This window comes from Zeus faber (assembly GCF_960531495.2).
Source record: "Zeus faber genome assembly, chromosome: 18".
In the NCBI taxonomy this organism is placed as follows: domain Eukaryota; kingdom Metazoa; phylum Chordata; class Actinopteri; order Zeiformes; family Zeidae; genus Zeus; species Zeus faber.
In genome coordinates this window covers 29,641,436-29,658,950 of record NC_137210.1, presented here as the reverse complement: position 1 = coordinate 29,658,950, position 17,515 = coordinate 29,641,436, and the positions used below count along the sequence as shown (strand labels likewise).

General features: G+C 45.2%; 1 protein-coding gene across 1 annotated transcript in view; it reads right to left on the bottom strand.

The window, feature by feature from the left end:
- Nucleotides 1-17,515, bottom strand: part of ttn.2 (titin, tandem duplicate 2) — a 211,128-nt gene that overhangs the window by 138,136 nt on the left and 55,477 nt on the right. The window contains exons 66-91 of the mRNA XM_080018974.1: nt 17,138-17,419; nt 16,759-17,037; nt 16,372-16,659; nt 15,882-16,160; nt 15,492-15,773; nt 15,133-15,411; nt 13,939-14,223; nt 12,964-13,251; nt 12,534-12,824; nt 11,866-12,153; nt 11,600-11,707; nt 11,044-11,329; nt 10,527-10,710; nt 10,343-10,426; nt 9,480-9,747; nt 9,081-9,341; nt 8,519-8,728; nt 8,356-8,433; nt 8,246-8,272; nt 7,864-7,920; nt 7,226-7,270; nt 7,049-7,093; nt 6,115-6,171; nt 5,377-5,433; nt 4,089-4,451; nt 673-2,274 (exon numbers count right to left, since the gene is read on the bottom strand). Of these exons, the coding sequence (XP_079875100.1) occupies nt 673-2,274; nt 4,089-4,451; nt 5,377-5,433; nt 6,115-6,171; nt 7,049-7,093; nt 7,226-7,270; nt 7,864-7,920; nt 8,246-8,272; nt 8,356-8,433; nt 8,519-8,728; nt 9,081-9,341; nt 9,480-9,747; nt 10,343-10,426; nt 10,527-10,710; nt 11,044-11,329; nt 11,600-11,707; nt 11,866-12,153; nt 12,534-12,824; nt 12,964-13,251; nt 13,939-14,223; nt 15,133-15,411; nt 15,492-15,773; nt 15,882-16,160; nt 16,372-16,659; nt 16,759-17,037; nt 17,138-17,419 (6,573 nt within the window). The remainder of the gene's footprint in view (nt 1-672; nt 2,275-4,088; nt 4,452-5,376; nt 5,434-6,114; nt 6,172-7,048; nt 7,094-7,225; nt 7,271-7,863; nt 7,921-8,245; nt 8,273-8,355; nt 8,434-8,518; nt 8,729-9,080; nt 9,342-9,479; nt 9,748-10,342; nt 10,427-10,526; nt 10,711-11,043; nt 11,330-11,599; nt 11,708-11,865; nt 12,154-12,533; nt 12,825-12,963; nt 13,252-13,938; nt 14,224-15,132; nt 15,412-15,491; nt 15,774-15,881; nt 16,161-16,371; nt 16,660-16,758; nt 17,038-17,137; nt 17,420-17,515) is intronic.

The following is a 17,515-nucleotide window of genomic DNA, read 5'->3' as shown; positions in this document are numbered from 1 at the left end:
ACATAATAAACGTCCTGGATCTTCTGAACTTCGGCCCTCTGTTCTATCTTGACAAGACTGGTAGTCACTTGGAGATTTAAGATGAGTTGAAGAGACGGCACCATGGAAACGGTGTCAAGAGATTAGAACAAAACACAACACACACGACAAGGGTTAAAACATGACTGTCTGCACCAGCAGTGTCAGCACATATAAAGATTATGATGCACACTTTGACGTGGTCGCTACCTTTCTCTGATGGAGACGTTTGCTTAATCTCAGGCAGAGTCTTGGGAATCTTCTTGGCCTCTGGTTCTTTAAGGAATTGTCATTATTTTCACACAAGCTTCATGGTAGATAATGAAGATATTAGACAGTTTACTAACATGCATACATTGACACAAGACATAAGGAGCATTTAGTTTAAGATGAAAAGAAGTGGACCTGATATCAGATTATCCATTCTAAACATTAAGATCCTGGCCATTATTATTATTAATGGTGGCCATGTGACTTTTCCAAAAAAAAGGCACAAGTTATGTCGAGAATCTCAGTCCTTTTCAGGCAAATAAAGGTTTGCTACATTAACTCTCAGCAGCAGGTGAAGTGCAGCTAGAAAATGGACTATCGCCCATGCAAGAAAATACACATAAAGAGGGTTAAGAAAAGACAGGTTGTCTGTCTCAAGTATACCTTTCGGAAGAACTTCCTCTCTTTTGGGCTTAGCTTCGGCTATCTTCTGAGTCTCCACGGCTCTTTTTTCTGCAGAAATCTCATGGGTGATGGCTGGTTTTTCCTCAGGAACCTTGTAAAGTTCAACTGTCCTCTCTGGTTTTCTTTGGGGAACCTTCTCAGGTTCTAACTCATTAACTGGCACAGGCACCTTCTTAGGTTCCACCTCATGAACCTGCACAGGTACCTTCTCAGGCTCTACCTTTGGAAGCGGCACAGGCACCTTCTTAGGTTCCACCTCATGAACCTTCACAGGTACCTTCTCAGGCTCTACCTTTGGAAGCGGCACAGGCACCTTCTTAGGTTCCACCTCATGAACCTGCACAGGTACCTTCTCAGGCTCTACCTTTGGAAGCGGCCCAGGCACCTTCTTAGGTTCTACCTTCGGAACCTGGAAAGGCATTTCCTCAAGTTCTACCTCATGAACCGGCACAGGCACCTTCTTAGGTTCTACCTTCGCAACCTGCACAGGCACCTTCTTTGGTTCCACCTCATGAACCAGCACAGGCACCTTCTTAGGTTCTACCTTCAGACCCTGCACAGGCGCCTTCTTAGGTTCCACCTCATGAACTGGCACAGGAACCTTCTCAGGTTCTACCTTTGGAACCTGCACAGGCATCTTCTTAGGTTCCACCTCATGAACCGGCACAGGCACCTTCTTAGGTTCTACCTTCGGAACCTGCACAGGCATCTTCTTAGGTTCCACCTCACGAACCGGCACAGGCACCTTCTTAGGTTCTACCTTTGGAACCTGCACAGGCATCTTCGCAGGTTCCACCTCATGAACCGGCACAGGCACCTTCTCAGGTTCTACCTTTGTAACCTGCACAGGCACCTTCTTAGGTTCCACCTCATGAACCGGCACAGGCACCTTCTCAGGTTCTACCTTTGGAACATGCACAGGCACCTTCTTAAGTTCCACCTCATGAATCGGCACAGGCACCTTCTTAGGTTCTACCTTTGGAACCTGCACAGGCATCTTCTTAGGTTCTACCTTTGGCGCCTGCACAGGCACATTCTCAGGTTCTACTTCATGAACCGGCACAGGCACCTTCTTAGTTTCTATCTTCGGAACCTGCACAGGCATCTTCTCAGGTTCTACCTCATGAACCGGCACAGGCACCTCCTTGGGTTCTACCTTCAGAACCTGTACAGGCATCTTCTCAGTTTCTACCTCCTGAACCGGCACAGGCATCTTCTTAGGTTCTATCTTCGGAACCTGCATAAGCAGCTTCTTAGGTTCTACCTTGGGAACCTGCACAGGCACCTTCTTAGGTTCCACCTCATGAACAGGGACAGGCATCTTCTTAGGTTCTACCTCATGAACCTGCACAGGCACCTCCTTGGGTTCTATCTCAAGAATCTGTACAGGTATCCTCTCTGGCAGTGTCTTGTCAGAAATCCTCCCCACATTTTCAGGTTTCCTCTCAGGAGACTTCTTTACTGTTACTTTCTTCTCTTGAAGTTTCTCTGGAACCTTCTGGGGTATTATTTCCAAAGTTTTCTGGGGGAGCCTCTCAAGAGTTTCCTCTGTTGGATCATTCTCCTCCACTGCTCTCTCATCTACATGAGCAGGTATGTTTTCAGGTATGTGTATTGGTTCTGGCTTCATCACTTTAAGAGGGTATAATACATAAACACATAGCATGTGACTACAGAGATAAAATTCAGCCATGAAAAGCGTCCTAAAACCGCTTGAGTATAACCACTGGATTTAAGTAAGTAAGTAAGATGTTACCACTTTGTCAAATGTAAATGGACAGAGATGGCAACACAGAGCACTGAGAAGCAAACATGACAGGAATGTTATAAGGCAAACATCAATCTGCGAAACATTTGTACCTTTCTCAAGAGGTTCTCCCTTGGGAGGAGCAATGACAGGTTCTTGTTTCCGGGATGTTTTTGGGGGCTCTGGTATTTTGTCCTCCACAGAAACTTTAGAGAGAACCATTAAGGTGTATTAAAAATTCTACAGGTATGAAGAGTTAAGAGCCATTTTAAAGATGAACTTAATGCACTCTAACGAGTGCAAAAAAGAAAAACAATCAACTCTCATGAAGCAGTTCACATTCAAGAATAACATGCAACTATGCACAATGACTAGGTCAGACAGGACAGAGTAAGAAAGTATTAAAGACATTACACACATGATGGACATAAGTTGAAGATTTTGAGTCTTAGTGGGAGAAAGTGATGATCTATGACTAGGAATCACTGACAAGTCTCTTGTACCTTTATCTGCCACAGGTTTCTTTTCATGTGAAACTTGTTTGTCCACCTTTTGTGGGACTGCAGTTGGCAGCTGAGATGTAATGACCTCCTTCTTCCTTGGTGCTTCTGGCACTTTAAAACAATATGCAGGAATCAGATACTTGAAGATTTGAGACAAGTACAAAGATGCACAAACCCTCACAAAACCTTTGTCAATCAAACTGGTTGTTAGCACTGGTTGGAATGCAGTTTTCATTTAAATAAATTAATTAAACTTGTGGTGAGATGGATGTTTGGTATGAGTTTGCCAAATTGTGAATGTTACGGAAGTCAAAAATTACACAAACAAAGCATGACATATACAAGTAAACAATATCACACAGCAGCTGTCCTTCAGATATATTAAAGGTTTCCAGGTCTCCAAAAGAGTTAGGGAGTTTTTTTGGTAGAAAGAATAACAAACAAAACTGAAAAATATCATCAGTTTAGTCGCACAAGCAGACTGTAAGAGTCGGTCTGGGTGAGTAACATTCTTTAATGAGTGTTAGCGCAGACCCTGTATACCTTTCTTGGGGGCCTCCTTTGGAGCAGTTGTCGGTGTTTGTTCTGTTTTGGCCTTTGGCACTTCTGGTTTCAATATGGCCCGCTCTTGTTTTCTTACTTCAAGTTCAGATAGTTTGACGATGTCTTCTGGCTTGGGAACTGGTGACACCTCTTGTTTTTTAAGAGGGGCCTCTGGTTTGGAGGCAGCAGGTTCTAGTTTCACCACTGGCTCAGCTTGTAGATCTTCTGTTTTTTGTGGCTTGGTGAGTGCAGGTTCAGACTTCTTCTCTGCGGGTTCTGGTCTGGGGGCTTTCGCCTTCATGACCTCTTCAGGGACTTTAAGCAACATGCACGCTCATTTAGATGATGAGACGGTAAATGCAAATGCCTAATAGTGTAAACAACTGAAGAAGATGCGCTTCCATGGCAGAAGCTCCACAAACAAACATCCAAAATTCAAGACAAACATTCAAACTTACTTAACTTATTAACACCTAACCAGATGAAAAGCAAAAGACAAGACAGACAAACACACACAGACACACACACTAACACACTCACACACACACACACACACACACACACACACACACAAACACTCTCCCCTAATAAATAGGAAGTACCTTTGGATGGAGGAATCACTGGCTTCTTCACTGGCACCGGCTTGGCTTCAGGCTCTGCCTTAGGAGCTGGACTGGGCTTTGGCTTGGCTTCAGGTTCAGGTTTGGCTTTTGGTTCTGCCTTAGGCTTGGCTTCAGGTTCAGGTTTGGCTTTTGGTTCTGCCTTAGGCTTGGCTTCAGGTTCAGGTTTGGCTTTAGGTTCTGCCTTAGGCTTGGCTTGAGGTTCAGGCTTGGCTTCAGGTTCAGGTTTGGCTTTAGGTTCTGCTTTAGGCTTGGCTTCAGGCTCAGGCTTAAGCTTGGCTTCAGGCTCAGGCTTAGCTGCAGGTAACACTTTAGGTTGGGCTGGTAGCAGAGGCTTGGTTTTATCTTAATTAACACAGACAGCAACATTAGCTAAGAGCTACAAAATCATGAAAGAATAATAAAGAACAAAGCTTTGTAAAGATTTAAGAATTACGTAAACATCAAAATACAGAAGAGAAGCTGCAACAATGTGATAATTAAGTGGACTGACTTATGTAGACTGGACATTTAACAACCACGCAAACTGAAGTACACATCATATAAGATTACACCCCAAGATTGTGATGGCATTGGAACATACAAACATACAGCTAGACAAGCATGTCAATTTAAAACTGACAAGATACAAAAAGCAGAGATTTCACCACAAATAAGACATTAAAGACACAATAAGACACATTGGTCATGCTGAAAGATGAAAAAGCACTTACTACCTTTCTTTGGCACTTCTTGATCTTTGTCCGTCGGTGGTTTGGCAGCAAGTTTCTTTCCCTCCTCTGCTTCTTTTAAGACAAAGTAAACAGTCACATCAGCCGGGAGAGAAGAACACAGTAAAAGTGGTGACCACTAACAAAGAATTGAATATCATGACTGTCCACAAAGCCCAAGGTGAAATAGTGAAAATAATGTTTCCTGAGAAAGACCCTGAAAAGCTCAAGACTCCACTGACTAAGCTGTGTGATCATTAAATTGATAGACTGACTGATAACAGAAATCAGAATGCTCTACCTTTGGGAGCAGCAGCTTCCTGTTTTTCTGGAAGGGAAACTGCAGAAACCTTCTCCTCTACCGGCTTTTTGGTGACAAGTTCTTGAAAATATCAATAGAGTTAAGTGAATTTGCGCTCTTTGACTCAGTTTAAACAGTACTACTTCATAAAAGGTTAACATGGAGACGGATTAAGGAAATACCATTTAACTGACAAGTCTTTAGTGGAATTTAATGACATGTGTAGGTGTTTTATTGAACACCAGGGAAGTGTTGGTACCTTTGGGTCGGGACAGCTCCTTTTCTTCTTTAAGCTTTTCCTCTGGCATCCTCTGAGCTTCAGGAACTTAAAAGACACTTACTGCGTTAGACATACACTCTTATCTAAGATTGGCCTCATGCTGTTTCATGTAGAGCCATGAAGCAGAGATCTACAGACATTCAAACGACAACTACAGACAGTACAAAAGGTTGCAGTACACGTTGAAAGCAGAGACTAAGATTAGGAGCAGGTATTCGAAGAAGAACTTTGAGAGAATAACGAAGCAAGGAGCGTTACGACGGAACCGAATGATCACAGAGCTTAGCAGAGGACAGAAGAGGGAGCAAAGCTATCAGCAGCCAAGCAGTACCTTTATCTGGAACATCCTCTCTCATTCCTACTCTCTCTGTGTCCACTGTTTCCTCCACAGGAACTCTAGGAGCTGCTGAAAGAATAAGACAGACAGACATTCAGAACAGAACAAACACTCCACTTTAAAAGTGGAAAAACCACCAAATATAATGAACATCAAAGAAGAAGAAAAGGATAGGAAGAAACCAAAGATTTTCAATTGTCCGTAGACACAAAGATATTAGATAAGAATGCTTAAATAAAGAGGGCCACGGTACAGACCGACAGATAGACAGACAGACAGACAGACAGACAGACAGACAGACAGACAGATTGCTAAAAAGAAGCTGATTGCAGTACTCTAAGGTCTATGTTTGCCTAAATCCATCTGATCTGTGCAGATACCTTTATCTGTGGACACTTGTTGGGTTATGGTCTCTTCTGTCCAGCTCTGATACTCGACTGAAGGAGTGAAAATCAGACCAGTGACAAAATGTGACAAAGAATTTCACATCTTCACAGCAATCTGTTTAGGTCTGTCCCCTTTCTGCTGGTTAACAGTGAGTTAGTTAACCAGCAGAGTGGGTGACTCACTGACTAGGTGGGAATGGGAACTTGCATCATGAGTATTGAACGTTTGGAGGTACGGATGCATGCGGATGGAGAGATGGCAGATGGAAACCGGTGATCATGAGGGTCACACTGTGGCTGCGCCCACACGGGTGCTTCCCATGCGACTCTGAGCCTTTGACCACCGCGTTAACTGACCAGGGCGGAAACTCCGATGTCACAATGTGATTGGATCACCAAACCGATGTCCCCCGTCACCTCTAGTTTCAGTTTGCTGTTTTCAGGGCCACGTGTTCCCAGCAGTGTAAGATTCACTTCCTGCAGTGGAACAGTGCCACTGTCGGTCCCAACCCCCCCTAAACCTGTTGGGGTGTGCCCTCCGAATTTTAAGAGCAAGACAGGAACACTCTGAGGGTTTGATCGCCGCCCAGATCAACAATCTCTTCAATAAGTCTCATTGTTGTATGAAGTTGTTCTCATTTGTGAGTTCTCATCACAGAGGCTGCACTGAGTCTGACCACTCAAAGAAATCAGTCCAGTTCAATGGCAGTTGTTAATTTGAGGTAATTAAAACATGCGATGATCTTATTGAATGATGTTAGGATGAATATTAAAGGCAGATTTAGGAGCGAGTGCATCCAGATCCAGATCTGCAGACTAGAAGTAAATGAAGACATTATCGACGTATATTATAACTGGAAACTTCAATGAAGCTTGAAGTGATTTGCACTCAGTCCCAGTCTGCCTGGAGGGCTGCTGGTAAAACTACCTCTCTGCTCCATCTCCACCTCCTGTTCACGGTGATATGACAGTTCTGCAGAAAAAAAGGCTCTTTAGATTCTGCTTTCAAGGGCAGAGGGTGCACTCGGGTATGACGAGAAGTTGGACGGATCTGGCACTAGAGGAGTTCAGTTCGAGGAGGGAGTGATAAATAAAAAACATCTACCTTTCTGTTCCACCTCCTCTTCATACTGATAGAATTCAGAAGATTCTTAAAGAGACAAAAGCAAGTGGTTCTTACTACGACGCTGACAGATGCTGCCTGCTGTGCATGACTTCATGATGCAGCTTAGAAAAGATTGCGCATGTAAGATGGTTTTTGAATCGAGCAATGACCAATTCTCTTACATTCAAAAAAGACATTAATTAACATGAATTTCCCAGTCATGTAAATAAACATAGATACAGCAACAGATAATTGTGGCACAGAGAACACAGTCACAGTCTCAAGTTTTTGAAGTAAAGTTCATCAACACCAAGTTCTGGAGGAACTGTTTTTTGGGGAAGTTCCTCTTTACAGTTTGGTGTCAGGAAGAACAAACTCAGCTTTCCTTATGTCATGGTGTCAAGTGCATGCTGGGATATCTGGATCAGTCCGGTTGGCGAAGTGCCCAACTGATTCACCCTGAATATTTAGGACGCAGTGAGAACATCCTGATATTTTAAGAGTTCTGGGCTTTATGGGAACTTCAGTTTCATGAAAGATGACATCAAGAGGTTTCATCACAGCAAAGTAGAAACTGATAAAGGACCAAATTCCTCTCTGAGCTGGTAGATCAGCTGCTAAAAGCCACTTCCTCTTACCTTGAACGGCCAGTGACGAAGACAGCTCTGGCCTCTGTACCGAGGAGTCCGGTACATCTACAGGGTAATCAATATAGTTTATATGAACTACAAATAGTTTGATTTGCGGTACAGCCTTTTGTGCTCTAAACAGCTGTTGCTGTGATAATGTTGTTTTAATTAGCATTAAACATTACTAAAGGCAAAGTCCGGTGTTTTTTAACCTAAAGAATATTTTTCGATCATTGGGAGTTATCCCAAGTGCTTGGCATCAGAGTCAGGTTGACTCCCAATGATCGTAAATAATGCTTAGATTACAAAATACTGGGGTTTTCCTTGAACGTTTAACATTATATTGTGTTAATTGTGTAATAAAATGAGCGAGTGGCTAGAGAATACTCACCGGTCGGTATTCTTGCTAATTCAATTTCTGTAAAAAGATGAAATATTGTGTTAAAGACCGGACCAGGCGGCTGATGAGTAGAGGTATTGAAGCTGACTGGGGAACTGTACCTTTGCCACTCAAATAAAGCTCGGCAGTGCTCTTAGCCTCTCCCCGGGGCTCCAATCTCACAATCACCGAGTAAACGCCTACATGGGATTAGTCAACATTCAGTCGTGAAAACACCAAGGAGCGACTCCAGAGAACACTGTCGATGATGATGACTCTACACACCTTCATCTTCTGTGGTCACGTTTCTGATGACCATGAAATGTCTCCTGCCATCGCTTGTGAAGTTGTACTTGTGGCTCTCTTTCAGCTCCCAGGTGTCCTTGTACCACGACACGATGGCATTGTCAAAGGAAACTTCGCACTCGAAGGTGGCCGACTGGCGCTCGTTGACTTCGACGTTGTGGATGCGTTTGGTGAAATGAATTTGTTCGGCTAAAACAGATAAACACGTGAATGGTGAAGGGGTGGTCACAGCAACAGAGATGTGTGAAATGATCTGTATGTATTGATGCAGTCTTGTTGTTGAATACTCGGCGGACAGGGAGGTGAGAATGGGATGTTTATATTGTAAGTTCATGGTGATTAAGGGTTGGTTTGGGGCGGACAGAACGACAGATAAAAGATGACAAAGAATGTTTGTGAAATATTCCATTAAAGAAGAGGCGGAGAGTAGTTGAAGAACACCTCCATCTTCAAGGTTAAGTATTTATGTTGGTAGTCGAAGAGGTTAGTAAAAGGGTGGAGCACGTCTAGAAGGTTCTAGGATGCCATCCAGGGTACAAACCTTCCACCCAGAGTTCTGCTGAGGACTCCAGGTTCTGGTAGCGGCAGGTGTACCTCCCTTGGTCTTCAGACTTTAGTTCTTTGATCACAAGCTTCTGCACCTTGTGCTTGACCTCAGACGTGTACCTTCCCTTCATCTCTAGCTGCTTGCCATTTCTAAACCACTGAGTTTTAACGTTGGGGATGGAAAACTGACAGGACAGTGTGCAGGACTGGCCTTCCTTACCCGATGTGTCCTGCAGGTGCTTCTCCACGGCTGCCTCTGAAAAACACAACAGACAGAAGCTTGGATGAGGAATAGCTCACACACCGACCACAGAACAACAAATCGTGAGATCCTGCCCAACACCCAATTCTGCATCAACAACAATAAACAACAACAACATGGATTTGCCGGTACCGGTGACGGTGAGCTTGGCGCTGGAGATATGGGGTCCGCAGACCACCCGGTAATTCCCCTGGTCGCCGGACTGGCAGTTCTTGATCTTCAGCAGGTGGCGCTCACCACTGACGCTGATGTCGTACTTGCTGCTGTTGTCCAGTTTCTGCGTTCCCTTGTACCAGGACAGAGTGATCTCCGGGTAGTTGATCTTTACCTGGCACTCGAATACAGCGTCCTTGTCGGCGAAGGTGGATTGATCCGAAATGTCCATCATCACCGTCACAGGCTGCAGGACAGAGTGGAGCAGGTCATAACAATAGAAGTCCAAAACATTGAGTATCGACTGTACTGGGCAATGATCTGATCCGGTACAGCGACTCAACAGTTTGGACTCTGTTAGTTTAGGATCAACATCTTAGTTCCAACAAGGAAGAAAGCATTTGAAAATATCACACCGGTTCTCAGATCTATACACTGGCTTCTGATTCGCTCTAGAATTGATTTTAACATTTTACTTCCTGTTTACAAAGTATTACATGGCCTTGCAGTAATATCTCCTCCATGCTTTGTAACTGTGAACCAACCAGGTCTCTTGGGTCTGGTACTGGACTATCAGTTGCGCCAGAGCATTGCATTGATTTTAGTTTTCTACGAGGCTGTTTGTCTCCTTTTTTTTATGTTTTTCCTTTATTATTTTGTGTGTGCATGAATTTGCTGCGTGCATCTTGTCTATGTGTACATGTGTGAATTGATGTACACATGTACATCTGCTTTTCAAGTCTTATTTTCTCCTTAGTGCAGCACATTGTATTTCAAGCGGAATGCACAACATAAATAATGTTTTGCTTGTTTATCATATTCCAAGTGATCTGAAGTCTCACCTCAGTGCGTTCCATCCTCTTCTGCAAATCAGCGACCAGCTTGGCCATGTCCTCGTCCGATTCTCTGTCTCCTCTCTCCACTTCCTGAAGCGCACACACACACACACACACATACACACACACAGTGTCAGTCCTACTCCTACGCTGAGTTGCACGTGACGAGCTGTGGAGCTGGAGATCTCACCACTCGTCCACTTTCTTCGGCTCTCTCCTTCTTCAGCTGCTCGATGGCCTGTAGCAGGCCTCTGTAGTCCGTGATGCCGTACATGCGAGCATACTTCTCGTACTCCTTGGGGTCAACGTTCCTCAGCAACTCCACGATATCGATGTCCTTCTCCTCCTGAGGACTCTTCTGCTTGGACGGAGTTCTGAGGAAAGCCCAAAGTACGACTTTTAGAACACGAGGGCTGAGTCAAGATCCTGGATTCCTGATGTAACGACCTTCCTCGTCCATGTCTACACTGAGCAGGGAAACGTGATTCTCCTGTTCTCCGTTTTACCCTACTCCCCCATACTGTGACATTAATGTTAACTGTGTTTTACAGGCCTGTGATAGCTCTTTTGTTTTGCACTTGTTTATCAATCTATGTCATATTTCTACAGGAAAAACCTAAATGAAAAGTTAATCATGATCTTATCTTGTTTTAACACTCTGCACTGAGGAGGCAGATCACTGGACGATTAAAACCAGATGGACCCACTTCTTCAGTTTGGCGCGCAGGTCTCCATCTAAAGCTGCAGATTCTTTCTTCTCCTCCACATGCATGTCAGCGCCGCATTCGATCTCTCCGTGCTGGTTGGAGGCCACACATCTGTACTGTCCAGAGTCGGACTTGGTGACTTCTCTGATCTCCAGCTTGGCCTCCTGTCCTTTGTGTACCATGGAGATGCGACCACCAGCTGTGATCTGCCTCCATTTGCCCTTCATCCACTTCACACTGGGAATGGGATCGCCGCCAACCTTGGCGATGAAGGTGGCTGTGCCCTCTGGAAACCCGATAGAAACAATTCTTACATGTGGTTGTTATTTCTTTACTTACACGTTATTATCACTGTAGTCTTTTCTAATGTTTCCAAATACTTTTCAAACATGCTGGATTGTAAATCCATAAATACGGACTAGAGACTTGCACATGGACAAATGCACACCCACTTTGATAACAATAAAGGAGGGTAAGAGGGATGGGTAATGAAAAGTCTCGGTCCATGTCCAGCAATCGATGGTGGAGTTCAGGGAAACAAGACACGTGTTCTCACTCTCTGTGACGTGCGCAGCCTTGGGCTCCTCGATGAAGAACAGGTTTTCCAGTTTCTTCTTTGGAGCATCTGCAGGAGCCTGCGGAGCAGCGGGAGCACCAGCTTTCTCTGCAACAGATCCAGCAAAACAGCCTCAACATGGTGGAAAGAGGAAGTATCACACAGCTGGCCTCACAACTGTAAGTCATGAGTGCTTACATTCTCAGCTCATGAATATTCTCATGGTCATACTGTATAGTCTTAGTCATGCTAGGAGTAAGTTGTACCTTTCACTGTGACTTTAGCCTTGCAGAAGTCACTTCCAGCCCCGTTGCTGGCCTTGCAGAGGTAATCCCCAGCGTCAGCCTTGGAGGTCTGGCTGAGCTCCAGACAGGCTGCTCCATCAGAGAAGCTGATTCTGGTGTTACCAGCAGAGCTCAGCTCCTTCCTGTCCTTCATCCACTGGATCTTCAGTGGAGGAGAGCCACCGACATGACACCTCAGGCTCAGCTTGTCCCCCTCATCCACCGTCACCGGCTTGAGAGGGACGTCAAAGACGGGCGGCTTCTTGGCCTCTGGAGTGAAAGAAAATGGTTCCAGTTATGGATAAAGATCAAACAAGCTGTATAATAAAGAAACAGCTAAAACAGAGAGAAATGAAGCGCACAAACAGAGCTTAGCGTGAAGGACTAAGAGAGCAATTTGTGGTTGAACAGTTGTCTATTAAACATTTTAACAACGTTCCTGACAGACCTGTGTCCTAATGATGAACAATTTGATAGCCGTGTGCAGCCAGCTAATCGTTATCACAAAAAACAAGTTAGTTTGCCGACAATAAACGGCTCCTGTAAATGATCCCTTACTCAGCATAACCTTCCAACAGCATTGATTTAACCTGACAACATGGAGAACAGCGATCCAGAATGACTCCTGCTATGGTCTAACGGAGACCTACCAGTGACGCCCAGCTGGACCTTGCAGGAAGCTTCCCCGGCCTCGTTGGAGGCCTGGCAGCGGTACGAGCCGCTGTCCGACACCAGGCTGCTCCTGATGCACAGCACAGCCACGTTGCTCTTAAACGTGACGTCGTATTTATCCGAGCTACTGATCTCAGCGTCGTCCTTGTACCAGGTGACGACCATGGGCTGCGAACCAGACAGCCGGCCCTCGATCTTCACCAGCTTTCCTTCCGTGTCCTCTATGCTCTCAGAGGGCTTTTTGGTGAACGTCGGAGGGTTTTTACGTTCTGTGGAAGGAAAGCCAGTGTTTATTCCACCTGAGACATGTGTCAATGAACAAAGAGCACCACAAAGAGGCTTGAGCAAAGAAGTGTGGTGGCCAAGGTGGGAGCGGCCAAGGACTTGAATGAGGCCCCAGTCCAGTACCTTTGACGGTAATATCTGTGGAGCAGGAGTCCTTCCCCACATCGTTAGCGGCGTGACAGAAGTACCTCCCAGTGTCACCTTTATCAGCCTTCACCACGCTCAGACAGGGGCTGTTATCCACACAGCTCATCTTGTAGTTGCCCCCCGAGCGGATGTCTTTATGGTCCTTAGACCATGTGACTTTAATTGGAGTGGAGCCTGTCATGTGACACTCCAGCTGAATGCTGTTGCCCACCGTCACTTCCTGTGGTGTTAACTTCCTGTCAAAGATGGGTGCGTATCTGGGTTCTGCAGGGTCCGTAAAGAGGTGGGACGTTAAGAATGATCCTTCAGGTAGGAACACTCACACAATCATTCACCACAAAAGACACACAGTACAACCTTACCTTACAGTAAATACCTTACCTTAAATACCTCGCAATTGTTTTTTAAAATCAGCCGAGACAGTTTTGATTGCACTCTGCTTTTAGTGTGTTACTTCATTTCAGATACCCAACATGAATGGTTGCCCAGTTGCACTAGTATAGGTAGTATGGCCTAACTAACCATACTTACTATACAAAGATACAAACTAGGAGTAGTAGGTATTATTAGTACTAAGGAGTAGTACTTAGAAGTAGTATTTAGCAGTAGCACTCTGGTAGTTGTACTGTAATACGTTTACCAAACTCTTTTCACCCTAGAATGCACATGATGGGTAAAAAATGCTTTAATTTAATCAACTTGATCAAATGTTTCTCAATTAGTATAATATATTAAGTATAACTACATAGGAATCAAAAAATATGTACAAACGTAGAGATAAAAACAGACTTTATACCAGGTCATGTCTCACTCAACATATGCATTCTGGGGGGGGTCAAGTGTGTATATAGTGATATATTGTTATTTTGTTATATCTTATGAGTTATATTGCGTGATTCTGTGCAGATCACAAGGTTCCAGCCCAGCAGGGGGCGCTCTACTCAAACACACCTTGCAGAGTGAGCTTGGCCCTGCAGGACGCGGTACCAACACTGTTGGTAGCCACGCAGGTGTATTCCCCAGAATGCCTCATCTCCCCGTGGCTGATCTGCAGCACGGCAGTGTTGTCGTCGTACAACATGGAGAACTCATCTCCCTGCAGAGCCTCCCCGTCCTTCAGCCAGTTCACCTCCAGGGGGCAGGAGCCTGCTACGCGGCACTCAAAGCGGATGGGCTGGCCTTCAGTCTGTTGCAGACTGCTGATTTTCTTAGGGAAGGATGGCGGGGTTTTCGCCTCTGGAACAGGAAATACCAGCTCATAAATAACAGCTGTAGTTCTTTAAGAAGAAGATTTTGAAGATTAAAGACAAAACCCTTCATAATTTGTCAGTTATTAAGACGGGTTGATCACTAAAATTACCATCTGTGTGTCTAATTAATATGGATGCGTAACGCCTCGTAGACAATTGACGGACGCTAAGTCTATTGCTCCGCCAGAAGTCGAGTGATGGATACATCAATTTCATACTTTTTGTCGATGACGAGATCAGAGTCTAATGTGTACTGTGTACTGTACAAATGGAAGCGTTTGTACAGTACACATTTCACTTGACATTAAATAAAACTTAATTATTTTTCAAACTAAATTTCAATGTTTCACCGACATTTCTGGTCGCTATGATTAACCGACAAGACAATTCATTCACAGTTCACATTTAAACACAATGAGACCGACAGCTTCACTGCTAGAGTCGAACAAACACGATGAGCCGACAGACAGAACAGGAAGCTCATTTTGTTTCTTTTCCATCAAGATTGAGCCGCACGATCCATGGGGGGGCGATGCCGAGTTGAGATTGCGGAAACATAACATAGAAGAATTGTGTGTGAGACTTTACAATTAGAAATCATATAGAAAAGAGAGTCTTTAAAGAGAACCAAGTCTACTGTCTTGGACGGCAAAAAGCGGGGGTTCAGCTGATCACCATGGTAACCATCTTGTCACTGTGGGAACCATCTGATCACCATGGTAACCATCTGATCACTGTGGGAACCAGCCGATCACAATGGTAACCATCTGGTCACTGTGGGAACCATCTGATCACCATGGTAACCATCTGATCACCGTGGGAACCAGCTGATCATCGAGGGAACCAGCTGATCGCTGTGGGAACCTGCTGATCACTGTGGGAACCAGCTGATCACCTTGGACGCTGAGCTTGCAGCTGGAGGACGCAGATCCTATGTGGTTCTCAGCCTTGCAGGTGTATTCCCCGATGTCGGCCTTTGAGGCCTTGCTGAGCTTCAGACAGGCTACACCTTTAAAGTACTCCAGCCTGCAGGTGGGGCTAGAGCGCACTTTTCCGTCGGCTTTGAACCACGACACCTTGATCTCAGGTGTTCCTGCCACCTGACACTTCAGACACACTGCGTCTCCTGCGGTCACCTCCATGGCCTCCAGGCCTTCTATGAAGTGGGGAGGTTCTACAGGAACCACAAAAGACACAGCCGTTAGCAGCCTCACGGGGGCGCTACATCCCTAACACATCATGAGGTGAACTGACCTAGAACAGACACTGTGGCCTGGCAACTGTCCTTTCCAGCATCGTTGGACACTTCACAGGAATAATTCCCAGCAGCCTCCTTGTCATCAGTGCTCAAACACTCCAGGATGCAGGATCTCTCCGTTGTGGTGACGTTGTACTTATAAGACGCAAAGATCTGCTGAGCATCTTTGAACCAGTTCACTGTGATCTTTGGGCTCCCGGTGTACGTGCACTCTAGGATCAGCGCTTTACCCTTTTCAACTGATACGTCCTTCAGCTTCTTAGAGAAGCAAGCTGGCTCTGAGTGACCAAACACAGAAGTTAGTTTACAAAGGGGGTGGGACATTACAATGGAGGTGACCTCGGTCACCTCTCAGAGAAGGTTATATCGGATGAAATGAAACTAACCTTTGACAGTCAGATTAACTGGGCAGCTCTCCTTCCCTGCTTCGTTAATGATCTGGCACGTGTACTCTCCAGCGTGGGACTTATCCACGTTGAAAAGCTCCAGAGTGGCTTGGTTATCTTTTAAGCCCATCTCACAGCCCCTGCCAGCCACAATCTCCTTGGTTCCTCTAAACCATTTCAGTTTGAGTGGAGCGCTGCCTTTCACCATGGCTGAGAAGGTCACGTTAGCACCTGGCATAGCCTCCATGGGCTGCGGTGCCACCACAAAGCATGGGGGCTCTGGGTACAGACACAAATAGAAGGCTTTTAACATGCTGAAATCTGACCACAAAGCCACTTCTGTTACAACACCACCATCACCAGCCAGCGAGCGTTTTCACTTAAGCTACGGCACTCAAGCTAATGGCACTCACCAAACTGTAGCTAACAGCACTAGTGTCAGTCACCTTACGGCCCATAGCAACAACATGCAGCATCTAGAGGTACTGACCTTTTACAACGAAAGAAGCGCTGGTTTCAGTGGATCCAGCCTTGTTGATGGCTTTGCATTTATACACTCCAGAGTCTGCGAGTTTAAGAGTGGCCACTCTCAGTGTGCAGCTGTTGTCACCGAATGCAATCTCATAATTTGGCCCACTCTGTATCTCTTCTCCATCATGGTACCACGAGACAGTGAATGGGGGGGAGCCAGACACTTTGCACTCCATTTCTCCAGCACTTCCAACAACCGCATTACAATCCTTTAATTTCCTTGAGAATGTGGGAGGTATGATCTTATCTGTGTGGGAGGGAAAGCAGTTGTGACTGGTGCAACAGTGGACAGACACATAGAAAATGCATTGACATGTGATCACACTGCAGGGAGGAGGACACCAACCTAGAACTGTGAGGTTAATTTTGCTCAGGTCTTTGCCAACCTCGTTTTGAACCTCAAAGGTGTATTCTCCAGTGTCTATCCTGTCGGCTGAAAGAACCTTCAGGCTGGAGATCATCTTTGAGAAGGAGATTTTGTACTTCCTCCCAGAAGCTAGCTCAACACCATCCTTGAACCACTTAGGTATGAGCTCTGGGGTTCCACACACTTTGACCTCTAAGGCTGCCATATCACCTGCAGTAACACTCAGTGCATCAGGCTTATCCACTATCTTGGCGGGCTCTGGAAATCAACAGAGAAGAGCAGAGACATTGTTTATCAAACCTGGAAGAGAGAGAGACAAAGAACTGCAAGAGAAGAAGAGAATTAGATAGTTACAAACCTAGAACAGTCAAGTTAGCAAAACATTCCACATTCCCAGCATCGTTTTTGAGTTGGCAGGTGTATTTGCCTGCTGTGGTTGTGTCAACTTTAAAGACTTTAAGAGCGACCTGGTTGTGTTCAAAGGTGATTTTCCGGTTGTCACCATCCCTGAGAATGTGATCCTTGTCCTGAACCCAGGACACAGTAATGGGTTCAGAGCCTTTAACTGTGGCCACAAGGGTCACCTCCTCTCCCAAGATCACTGTCATGTTTGACAGTCTCTTCACAAACGATGGCGGCTCTGAAGAGAGGAGAAACGCACAGATGGAAAGTCAGCAAAGTCACAAAATAACCCTCAAATCTAATGACTTTATTATCATGACTTTGATTTGACGCC